The sequence below is a fragment of the Chlorocebus sabaeus genome, chromosome 17 (assembly GCF_047675955.1).
Source record: "Chlorocebus sabaeus isolate Y175 chromosome 17, mChlSab1.0.hap1, whole genome shotgun sequence".
NCBI lineage: Eukaryota > Metazoa > Chordata > Mammalia > Primates > Cercopithecidae > Chlorocebus > Chlorocebus sabaeus.
In genome coordinates, this window is record NC_132920.1 from 30,641,608 (window position 1) to 30,654,404 (window position 12,797).

Sequence of the window (12,797 nt, forward strand, 5' to 3'; positions counted from 1 at the left end):
GTAGGTCTTTTCATTCTTTTTTTCATTCATTTGTTTTTTTAAATTAATTTAATTCATTTAATTAATTCATCCTTTAACCATCTACCTCCCCCAGTCCTCCCACTACCCTTCCCAGCCTCTGGTAACCATCCTTCTAGTCTCTAGGTCCATGAGCTCAATTGTTTTTTATTTTTAGATCCCACAAATAAATGAGAACATGCAATGTTTGTCTTTCTGTGTCAGGCTTATTTTACTTAACATAATGATCTCCATGGCCAGCCATGTTGTTGCAAATGACTGGATCTCATTCTTTCTTTACGGCTGAATGGTGCTCCACTATGTATACCTACCATGTTTTCTTTTCTTTTCTTTTTTTTTCCCCCCCCCCGAGATGGAGTCTTGCTCTGTCACCCAGGTTGGAGTGCAGTGGCTCAATCTTGGCTCACTGCAAGCTCCGCCTCCCAGGTTCAAGCAATTCTCCTGCCTCAGCCTCCTGAGTAGCTGGGATTACAGATGCCTGCCACCACGCCTGGCTAATTTTTGTATTTCTAGTGGAGATGGGGTTTCACCGTGCTGGCCAGGCTGGTCTCGAACTCCTGACATCTAGATCTGACCGCTTCTGCCTCCCAAAGTGCTGGGATTACAGGCGTGAGCCACTGCGCCTGGCCTGTACCACGCTTTCTTTAGTCATTCATCCATTAATAGACACTTCCAAATCTCAGCTATTGCAATTTGTACTGCAACAAACGTTGGAGTGTGGATATCTCTTTGATACACTGATTTCCTTTCCTACTCAGCAGTGGGGTTGCTGGATCATGTCACGGCTTTATGATTGTCTGCTAACGCCCATTCTCCATCTTTAACAACAGAACTCTCAAATGTCAGCTGAGCATACGTCTACCCAGCTAGAGATAGTCTTTCTCAATTTCTCTTGCAGCTGTCTTCAGCTACCTCCTGCTTGCCAGCTTCCCTCTAACAGAACTTGTGTGTCAGGAAAGCTCGTTCGCCTACAAATAAACTATCCGAGAGACTCTGTCTTCCAGGAAGTTTCTCGTCATTGATGGGGGAAATGCAGACAACTCACTTTGGTCATTGCTATAGTTTGGATACGGTTGTTAGACTCTGCCAAGTCTCATGTTGAAATTTGATCCCCAATGTTGAAGGTGGAGCCTGGTGGGAGGAGTTTGGGTGGTTGAAACAGATCCCACATGAATAGCTCAGTGCCATTCTCAAAGCAGTGAGTTCTCATTCTTAGTTCCCACAAGAACTGGTTGTTGAAAAGATCCTGTCACCTCCTCCATTCCTTCTCTTCAGCTTCCTCTCTCTCGCTATATGATCTGTGCAAACCAGCTCCCTTTCTCCTTCGGCCATGAGTGGAAGTTTTTTGAAACCCTCACCAGCGCAGATGTTGGTGCCATGCTTCTCGTACAACCTGCAGAACCGTGAGCCAAATAAACCTCTTTTATCTATGTCACCCAAAGTCAGGGATTCCTTTATAGCAACACCAATGGACTAAGACAGAAAATACAGACTGTATATTGGGACCCCATCAGCCTGGTCACAGATGCCGTCTCAGACCTCCCCAAACCCTCTGCTCATTTGGGTCTCTTCAGTCACGTTCATTTAGCTCTTTCCTCTCTGCTGGCCATATCCAAGTGTCCAGACAAAATTCAAGGCTCCTCCAGGACTTGGACCATTGATCTCCCTCCTCCCATCAGATTTGTGTCCTGATATGTCACTGTGTCTCTCCCTGCGGGGTGTACTCTCCTGAAAGATGCTTCCTTGGAACTGAAGCAGAGGCACATCAGAAGGATCTCAGGGTGGAAAGGCTCCCATAGAGCCCTCTGAAAACAAAAACAAAACAGAGGGAAGCTCCTATGGTTGACGGTCAGCAGAAGACCCTACCCTCCTTCTCCTGCTATGAGTCTGACAGGGGACATATTCAGTACTCTCCCACAACCTCAGTTCCCATGCCCCAGAGACCCCAAACATGTTTTCATTATCTCTCTTCATTATGTCTTCTAGATCTCTCTTCCCCTATTCCTTCAATGTGCATTGTTGAGTGCCTACTGCATACTCAGCAACATTCCATTTGTCTTCTGCCCATGACCCAGGAGCCCAGATTCCTAGTTACTGGTCTCTTTTGGGTCCCCTATTACTGTCTGCTGTAGAGATGTGAGGTCCTACCCTCTTGGTTCAGCTCATTAGGGCTTCTTTCATGCTAAAGCAGGCCTACAGGACTTCCTGACCAGAAAACAAATTCTTGAGCTGGAACAGGTTTCTAACCCGATCCCTGGTTCAAAGGGTGGGTCCCTTCCACTCTGACAACCATGATCTCCTTATCCCATTCTACTTCCTGCTGCAACCCAGCCCAGCACCCTGCCTAGTGTGACCATGTCATTCTCCTTTCTCACCTTCCTCTTGACCCCCGCTCTATTCCTTCCCAGGCTTGGTATCATTCTGTCACCTGCTTGTAGTTGACAGACTGTCAGGTCAACTGCCCCACCCCTCCCCAGACCATATGAAGCTATAAAGGCCCCTGTAGCTCTTTCACAACAGAGAAAGAGGCAACTACATTGCCTGGAGGAAGCCTAAGGAAGTCAGGCATCCAGCTGCCCACACTGAGCCCAAGATTCTTCCCAGGAACACAAACGTAGGAGACATATGCTCCTGGAAGCACCAGCCTTTATCTCTTCACCTTCAAGTCCCCTTTCTCAAGAATCCTCTGTTCTTCGCCCTCTAAAGTCTTGGCACATCTAGGACCCAGGCATCTTGCTTTCCAGCCACAAAGAGACAGATGAAGATGCAGAAAGGAAATGTTCTCCTTACATTTTGTCTACTATTGCATTTAGAAGCCGGTGAGTGATTTTATTTAAAAGTGGGTGGTCTGAGAACCTTTGAGGAGTTGGGGGAGACATGACCACTGCTGGGGCTAGCTCTGCTTCTCTTCCATAGCGTGAGGATCATCATTTTACTCTCATTACTTCAGCCTAACAATGTATGTCATGCAGGAGGCAGTCAGACACAGTGGTTAAAACTGGCCTCTGGTCTCACGTTGCCTACGTCTGAATTATGGCTCCATCTATTAATTGCGTACTTTAGGTCAGTTGCTTCTCTGTGCCTCAATTTCTGCATCTGTAAAATGGTAAGAACCTATGTGATATGGTTGGGGGTTTAAATATTAAGAACAAGAAGAGTTGGCTGCTTTTAAAATATCACTTTTCTGGTAGGGTGCGGTGGCTCATGCCTTTAATCCCAGCAATTTGGGAGGGTGAGGCAGGCAGGTCATTGAGGTCAGAAGTTCAAGAACAGCCTGGCCAACATGATGAAACCCTGTCTCTACTAAAAATACAAAAATTAGTTGAGCATGTTTGCTTGCCCCTGTAGTCCCAGCTACTCAGGAGGCTAAGGCAGGAAAATCTCTTGAACCCAGGAGGCAGAGGTTGCAGTGAGCTGAGATGGTGCCACTGTACTCCAGCCTGGGTGACAGAGTGAGACTCTGTCTCAAGAAAATAAAATAATAAAACAAGGCCAGGTCTGGTGGCTCACGCCCGTAATCCCAGCACTTTGGGAGGCCAAGGCGGGTGGACGTCTTGAGGCCAGGAGTTTGAGACCAGACTGGCTGACATGGTGAAACCCCATCTCTACTAAAAGTACGAAAATTAGCTTGGTGGGGTGCCTACAATCCCAGCTACTCAGGAGGCTGAGCCAGGAGAATCGCTTGAATGTGGGAGGCGGATGTTGCAGTGAGCCGAGATCGCTCCACTGCACTCCAGCCTGGGCGGCAGAGGGAGACTCCGTTTCAAAAACAAATAAATAAATAAACAATAACATAAAATAAAATGTCACTCTTCTATATTCTACAAACTCAATTTCTCTCCTACCCCTACACCCTACTTCCACGTCAGCCTCCCACGTACAGGCTGGGGAGGTCGAATGTCTTCATCCTTCAGGGAAATAAAGGGCAAAAATTTGACATAACCTTAACTCCAGCCAAGCCTCCAAGAAGTTAAAAGCCTTCCCTCTATCTTTATACATTGGTTTACAGCCCTTAATCCTGGGAGCTCTTATGTATTTGAGCTACATATAACTTGTTCTTCTCTAGCGTTGGCCATAGTGATCAAGGGCCCCGGAACTTGAATGCATATAGTCACCTGGCTTCTTGATGAAGATGCAGGCTCCTGGACCCCATCTCAAACTCTAATTCATTTAGTCTAAAATGATTTGCTTAAGAATATTTTCAACATACTCCCTTAAGTAATTCTGATATAAGTGTTTTCTGAATATTATTCTGAGAAATATTTTCCAAGAAGGAAGCAATACTACTTAAGGAAAAAAATGGTCAATATATACTAGTTTCACCTAGTCCTATAATTCTTTTAAAATCCTTCTAATCTGTATTGTATCTTGGATAGCAGAATGTGGAATAGGCTTACCTACTACTAAAACTAGATGACGTAACTCTGGTGTTGGGGGTAGGTGGGTGACTTAGCTTAGTCTCCACAAGTGCGGATTCAGTAGCCTGGGTTCAGTTTCCTGTTCCACCACTCACTAGCTGTGTAAACTTGGGCCAGTGTTAACATTTTTTTTTTTTTTTTTTTGAGACGGAGTTTTGTTCTTGTTGCCCAGGCTGGAGTGCAATGGCTCGATCTTGGCTCACTACAATCTCTGCCTCCCGGGTTCAGGTGATTCTCCTGCCTCAGCCTCCCAAGTAACTGGGATTAATGCCTGGCTTATTTTGTATTTTTAGTAGAGATGGGGTTTCTCCACGTTGGTCAGGCTGGTCTCAAACTCCTGACCTCAGGTGATCCACCCACCTCGGCCTCCCAAAGCGTTTGGGTTACAGGCGTAAGCCACTGCACCCAGTCCAGTGTCAACATTTTTAAGCCTCAATCTCTTCATCTCAGCTGGTGATAATAATAGTATCTATGTTATAGGGCTGTAGTGGGCATTAAATAAAATTATTTATGTAATGAATTTAGCCAAGCAGTAAGCAGAAAGCATATATACACAATATATATTTGTCATGATATGATTTCTTCAGCAATAAATCCCAGTGGGACTAGCACCTCTGCCAACACTGCACCCACTGTGACCTCCAGTGGGATCAGCACAGTCACGAACTCTGGGCCCAGTGTGACCTCCAGTGGGACCAGCACAGTCACCAACTCTGAGTCCATCACAACCTCCGGTGGGACCAGCACAGCCACCAGCTCTGACTCCAGCACAACCTCCACTGGGGCCAGCACAGCCACCAGCTCTGAGTCCAGCACAACCTCCGGTGGGACCAGCACAGCCACCAGCTCTGAGTCCAGCACAACCTCCGGTGGGACCAGCACAGCCACCAGCTCTGACTCCAGCACAACCTCCACTGGGGCCAGAACAGCCACCAGCTCTGAGTCCAGCACAACCTCCGGTGGGACCAGCACAGCCACCAGCTCTGAGTCCAGCACAACCTCCGGTGGGACCAGCACAGCCACCAGCTCTGACTCCAGCACAACCTCCACTGGGGCCAGCACAGCCACCAGCTCTGACTCCAGCACAACCTCCACTGGGGCCAGCACAGCCACCAGCTCTGAGTCCAGCACAACCTCCGGTGGGACCAGCACAGCCACCAGCTCTGAGTCCAGCACAACCTCCACTGGGGCCAGCACAGCCACCAGCTCTGAGTCCAGCACAACCTCCACTGGGGCCAGCACAGCCACCAGCTCTGAGTCCAGCACAACCTCCGGTGGGGCCAGCACAGCCACCAGCTCTGAGTCCAGCACACCCTCCGGTGGGACCAGCACAGCCACCAGCTCTGAGTCCAGCACAACCTCCAGTGGGACCAGCACAAACTCCAGTGGGGCCAGCACAGCCACCAGCTCTGGGTCCAGTGTGACCTCCGCAGGCTCTGGAACACCCACTCTGACTGGGACGCACACAACTTCCCACAGAGTTAACACAAGTGCCTCTACTGCAGTGAGTGGGGCGAAGCCTGGGGGGTCCCTGCTGCCATGGGAAATCTTCCTCATCACGCTGGTCTCAGTTGTGGCGGCCGTGGGGCTGTTTGCTGGGCTCTTCTTCTGTGTGGTGAGTGCCTAATATGTAAGAAAATGCCTGGGGGAGGGAGCAGCAGAAACACAAGGAAACGGGTGTGAATAGAAGGGGTCTCAAGTCAGAGGTGGGTAGGGAGGAAGGGAGATCAGGAGAGAGTAACACAGAGAGACGGCAGGTCAAAGCAGAGGAATCTGGCGACCTGCAGGAAAAGGGGGCCACAGAAAGGACTGGAGGAAGGAGAACTAGGAAGGAGTGTGGCTGGAAGTGGAAGAAGATTCCAGAAGGCATCTGTGGTGAAGGCTTGGGAGACAGGGATACAATTATGAAACTATTGACTCTTCTTTTTCTAGAGAAACAGCCTGTCCCTGAGAAACATCTTTAACACAGCTGTCTACCGCCCCCATGGCCTTGGCCCAGGCCCTGGAGGGAATCGTGGAGCCCCCCACAGGCCCAGGTGGAGCCCTAACTGGTTCTGGAGGAGACCAGTATCCTCGATAGCCATGGAGATGAGCGGGAGGAACAACGGACCCTGAGCGACTCCCGAAGCGAGTGCCGCATTCTTCAGGAAGGAAGAGACCTGGGGACCCAAGACCTGGTTTCCTTTCATTTATCCCAGGAGACCCCTCCCAGCTTTGTCTGAGATCCTGAAAATCTTGAGGAAGACATTCCTCGCCTCTCTTGCCTTTACCAGACACTGGAAAGAGAATACTATATTGCCCATTTAGCTAAGAAATAAACACATCTCATTTAATACACATGACAAGGAGAAGCTGTGCCGTGCCCCGGGGTGGGTGTCTGTAGCTCTGAGATGAACTTCTCAGTTACAGGAGAAAACCCCCATGCTGGACTCCATCTGGCATTCAGAATCTCCACAGTAAAATCCAGAGACCTCATTCTTATCTGTGTGTCTGCATTTTCTAATCCTTTTTGCCTCAGGCAAGTTCCCTGCATCTCTGAGACACTCCGGTTGGCCGGAAAATTGACTTGGGAGAGATAAGGAGGGAGGGCAGGTGCCAGGATGCTGCGGGCTCGTGTGTGACACCTGTGGTACACAGCGATCAGGTTGTGAGAGCCAAGAGCAGGATGAGGTGGAGGTGGTACAACTACCTGCTCTGTGTGTGTGTGGAGGGGTGGGCGGGGGGCATATTCACTTGAAGTTGAGGTTCCCAGGGCATTTCCATGTGCTCCAGGCCTGACTACCCATCAGGGTGGAGGAGCTGGTGACACTCATCTCCCTAAGAGTGCTCCCTTGGGGAGCAGAGAGACAGTGTTCCCTGGATTTCCAAAGGAAAGACTTTCTGGTCTGCTAAGGTCGAATCTTCCAAGAGGCTCTTGGCAAAGACCTGAGATTCTCATAAATCCCCTCCCAGAAGAGCTGCATGTATCCTTTTCATGAGTCCAGGGAAGAGGGTCCTCCAGGTCTTGGAAGACAGAGGGGAGTTGCTTTGGAGGCTAAATTGCTCTGAGCCCACAAGGTAATGGAGGGCTCCTACCTGGGACAGAGCCCTCAGCAGAGAATTAGCAGTCTGTTGGTGGGTTCACCCCAACTCACAGCAGCAGAAACTGCTCCATCTTCCACCACTTATTGGGTTTCTCCAGTGTCAGCAAACCAAAGAGTTGGATCTTACCAATGCGGCTATAGGAAAACAGCCTGTTGCATGGTAAGAGTGATACCATCTTGAAGTGAAACCACCATGATGGCCATTTTTTTTTTTTAGATGGAGTCTTGCAGTGGTGCAATCATAGCTCATTGCAGCCTTCCACTCCTGGACTCAGGCAATCCTCCTGCCTCAGCCTCCTGAGTAGCTGGGACTACAGTTGTATGCCACCATGACTAGCTAACTTTTAAAATTTTTTTGTAGAGAGAGGGCCTCACTTTATTGCACAAGCTGGTCTTGAACTCCTGGCCTCAAGTGATCCTCCTGCCTTGGCCTCCCAAAGTGCTGAGATTACAGGTGTGAGCCACTACACCTGGCCAGATGACGAGTGTTTGACTCCTGCCATACCAAGGTGTTCTGCATCAAGGCTTTAAAACAATGCCTGTAGCATAATTAACGTCTCACAAAGATGCTTATCTAACTTCCCCAGCAGTCATGGGTTTCAGCAAGAAAGTCTGCGATGTGACCAGTTGCACATGTTTTCTCCTAAAAGCTTACTCTAGAAAGGATATTTTTTGGAGAGGGAGTGCAGGAATCCACCATCTCGTGGCCACCTCAGACATCACTTCTGTTTGGAAGTCTCCGTTAATATTTCTCTGTGAGAAACTGTGTTTGTCAGTCTCTTTCTTTGATCTCTTTTCCCCTCAACCTTTAGGGGTAGATTTGTGTAGACCTGCTCATGGTAGAACATTTGGTGATCCCCCAGCCAGGAGCTGGGAGAACAAGGAATGGGTAAGGAGAATGAAGCATCTGTAAGGAAATCCCAGGGTGTCAGCCACGTCTGTGTAGGGTTGGACGGCACAACTGTTCGATACCTGTGCACCTCTGTGTGAGTGCAGGGATGCCTTGAAAATGCCTGGTGGCCTGGAGCAGTTTTAACCGAAAGCTGCATAGTGCACCGGTGTACAGAAGGGCGGCCAATAGCCGCTGCAACGGGTTGGCTGCTTCTTTTGGCAGTGAAGGTCCAGCTAGCAGCAGAAGCCAAAATTACATGTCTAGAGAAGGAATTGCAACTAGAAAAGAATGTGTAGCTCTCCATGTCTCTCCTCGCAGCCAACTTAGCAAACAAAATTGAAGACCAAGAGACAAAAATTGAAACGTTAGCATGTAGATTTGTTCATCTAGGGAGAAGGACATGGAAATGACCAAAAATCAGAGCTCTCATAAGAAAGCCCAATTGGGATATGAAAACTTGGAATCTCTGGGATTGTTATGACGAGGAAAACTGATGACACAGAAGTCACAGGTGTGGAGGGGCATGGGGATCATTGGCAAGCTCGCTGTCTCATGCAAAGGAAAGCAAAATCTAACACCTGTAGCAAAACGGGGTCAGCTGATAGAGGAGACTCTCACTGTCAGGGAATCTACCGCTGCAGAACTCCTAGAGATTGCAAAGACCTTTAAACAACTACCTAGGGAATCTCTGGCTGCTTGGATGGCCTGACTGTGGGACACAGGGGTTGATGATATTTCCTTAACAGGAGAAGCAGAAAAAATGGGTAACATCACCACCCATGCAGCCCTGCAGCAGCATCTTTGTTAAGACAAGGCAGACGCAAGGGAGTCATAGCTTGTGGACTGGCTCATTCTAGCTATGAGGGAGGCTTGACCTAACGAGGGAAATTTATGGGGAAGGATGACCTCCTGGCAGTCAACAGAAAAGGCCCAGGGGCTTCTCTAAGAATTAGGAATGAGTCAAGTCATCTATGTTTGGGTTCTTACAGGACTTAAAAGTTTTTTCCTGCAGGGATGAAAAATATATTGCTGCAGGGTGCACCAGGATAATGGCACAGCCCTTGGCTGATGTTATTGAGTCATAGAAATGGGACGAGATGTATACGATGTGGGAAGGCACAGAGAGGCCGAGGCAGGCAGATCACTTGAGGTCAGGAGTTCGAGGCCAGCCTGGACAACATGGTGAAGCTCCACAGCTACTAAAAATACAAAAATTAGCTGGGTGGTGTGCCTGTAATCCCAGCTACTTGGGAGGTTGAGGCAGGAGAATTGCTTGAACTCAGGAGGCGGAAGTTGCAGTCAGCTGAGATTGTGCCACTGCACTCCAGCCTGGGCAACAGAGTGAGACTCTGTCTCAAAAATAAATTAAAATAAAATAAAATAATTAAAAAGGCCCAGCGTGGTGGCTCATGTGTAATCCTAGCACTTTGGGAGGCCGAGGTGGGCAGATCACCTGAGGTCAGGAATTCAAGACCAGCCTGGTCTTGAATGGTGAAACCTCGTCTCTACTAAAAATACAAAAATTAGCTGGGCGTGGTGGCAGGCACCTGTAATTTCCCAACTACTCGGGAGGCTGAGGCAGGAGAATCAGTTGAACCCAGGAGGCAGAGGTTGCAGGTTGCAGTGAGCCGAGATCGCGCCATTGCACTCCAGCCTGGGCAAGAAGAGTGAAACTTCGTCTCAAAAAAAAAAAAATAAAGATGTATATGATGTAGGAGAAGCCATCACAGATTTGAGAGCAACTGAGAAAGCCAGGGACAGGGTGTGCTTTGTAACCCAGCAAGGGCTGATAAAGGGGAAAGATAAAGCTTCACAGGAAGAAGGGGGGAAATAAGGGAAGGTGACCAATTACAGTCAAGGACAGACAAATGTGGCATGACTTATTGGGAGCAGAAACATTCTGAGAAAAAATATGTTAAAAATGCTAAAATATGAAAAATGCTGTGTTAGCAGTCTAAGGGAGGGAAGTACAGACTGAAGAGCTGTTTTGTGCCTTCATTTCTGCCCCTCTAGCAGAAGAGGAAGATGACTCAACCCCCCATTCTAATACTCCAGCCTATCAGGGGTGGATTCCACGCTGGCCCCAAGATTAGGAGTGGGGCCAAGGTCAACCCCATGTTGCAGGTGACCAGAGGCCCTATACGGAGCTCACCATTTATTGTTCTTCTCAAAAAAATAAGGAGAAGACGATTTCCTTAGCAGGTACTAGGGCAGAATGTACTTTAAGTCATGGAAATCCATAAACACACCCTGGTCAATGGCCGGGCATCAATGGTTATGGGGACAAATGATTTGGATGAGAAGGACTTCAACACATCTAGGTATTGAGAAAGCTCCCCCTGCCCCGTATATGCTGTTTATTTTTCTTATTCCAGAAAACATTTTAGGCATGGGTATTCTGTGAGGAAAGACTTCGCAAACTTCAGTGGAAAAATTCAGATCAAAGGTGCGTGTAGTGAAGGCTGTTCTTGAGAGAGGAGCAAAATTGGAGCCTGTGACAACTTCCTGCCCCTACGTGGGTTGTCAACATTAAACAATTCATATTGTCCAGGGGGCATGCTGAAGTACGTGCAATTATTATCCTCCCAATAAGTGCAGCTATTATCCGCCCAGCACGAAGCCCATGAAAGAGTCTTGTCTTTGTTCTCATTCCTGTCTCTTCTTCTAGTGTTGTTATTTTGTTAGCATTATGTCAGCCGCTGAAGCTTTTACTGTGCTGCAGTCATGGCTTTTCTTTTTTTAGCTTTTATTTTAAGTTCGGGGTTCATATGCAGGTTTGTTACATAGGTAAATATGTGTCATGGGTTTTTTTTTTTTTTTGGTACAGGCTATTTCATCACCCAGCTATTAAGCCTAGTACCCATTCGTTATCTTTCCTGATCCTCTCCATCCTCCTACCCTCAGCCCTCTGATAGGCCCCAGTGTGTGTTGCTCCCCTCTATGTGTCCATGTGTTCTCATCATTTGGCTCCCACTCATAAGTGAGAACATGTGGTATTTGGTTTTCTGTTCCTGTATTAGTTTGCTAAGAATAAAGACTTCCAGCTCCATCCATGTCCCTGCAAAGGACATGATCTTGTTCTTTTTTTATGACTGCATAGTAGTCCATGATGTATATATACCACATTTTCTTTATGCAGTCTATCGCTGATGTGCATTTAGGTTGATTCCATGTCTTTGCTATTGTGAGTACCACTGCAATGAACACATGCGTGCATTTTTTTTTATTTTTAATTTTTTTGAGATGGCGTTTTGCTCTTGTTGCCCAGGCTAGAGTGCAATGGTTCAATCTCAGCTCACTGCAGCCTCTGCCTCCTGGGTTCAAGCAATTCTCCTGCCTCAGCCTCCCCAGTAGCTGGGATTATAGGCATGCGGCACCACGCCTGGCTAATCTTATATTTTTAGTAGAGACAGGGGTTTCTCCATGTTGGTCAGCCTGGTCTCGAACTCCCAACCTCAGGTGATCCACCTGCCTTAGCCTCCCAAAGTGCTGGGATTACAGGCATGAGCCACTGCGCCCAGCCACGTGCATGTGTTTTTATAACAGAATGATTTCTATTCCTTTGGGTATATACCCAGTCATGGAATTGCTGGGTCAAATGGTATCTGTCTTTAAGTCTTTGAAGAATCACCACAGTGTCTTCCACAATGGCTGAACTAATTTACACCAACAGTGCATAAGCATTCTTTTTTCTCCACACCTCTCCAGCATCTTTTATTTTTTGACTTTTTAATAATAGCTGTTCTGACTGGTGTGAGATGATATCTCATTGTGGGTTTGTTGTTGTTGTTGTTGTTTGTTTTTTGTTTTGAGATGGAGTTTCGCTCTTATTGCCCAGGCTGGAGTGCAACGGCGCGATATCATTGTGGTTTTGATTTGCATTTCTCTAATAATCAATGATGTTTAGCTTTTTAAAATATGTTTGTTGGCCACGTGTATGTCTTCTTTTGAGAAGTATCTGCTAATGTCCTTTGTCCACTTTTTGATGGAACTGTTTGTTTTTTAAAAATAAATTTGTTTAAGTTCCTTATAGATGCTGAATATGAGACCTTTGTCAGATGCATAGTTTGCAAACATTTTCTCCCATTCTGTCGGTTGTTTATTGACAGTTTCTTATGCTGTGCAGAAGCTTTTTAGTTTAGTTAGATCCCATTTGTCAGTTTTTCCTTTTGTTGCAATTGCTTTTGGAATCTTTGTCATGAAATTTTTGCCCATGCCTATGTCCTGAATGATATTGCCTAGGTTGTCTTCCAGGGTTTTACAGTTTTGGGTTTTACATTTAAGTCTTTAATCCATCGTGAGTTAATTTTTGTGTAAGGTGAAAAGAAGGGGTCCAGTTTCAATTGTTTCCATATGGCTAGCCCGTTATCCCAGCACCATTTATTG

General features: G+C 47.2%; 1 protein-coding gene across 1 annotated transcript; it reads left to right on the forward strand.

Moving 5' to 3' along the window:
* Positions 1–2,776: 2,776 nt before the first annotated feature.
* Positions 2,777–6,551, forward strand: MUC21 (mucin 21, cell surface associated). The gene is made up of 3 exons (XM_073006201.1): positions 2,777–2,837; positions 5,024–6,051; positions 6,369–6,551. Exons 1-3 carry the CDS (start codon positions 2,777–2,779, stop codon positions 6,549–6,551), a joined length of 1,272 nt encoding a protein of 423 aa, XP_072862302.1.
* The last annotated feature ends 6,246 nt before the right edge of the window (positions 6,552–12,797 follow it).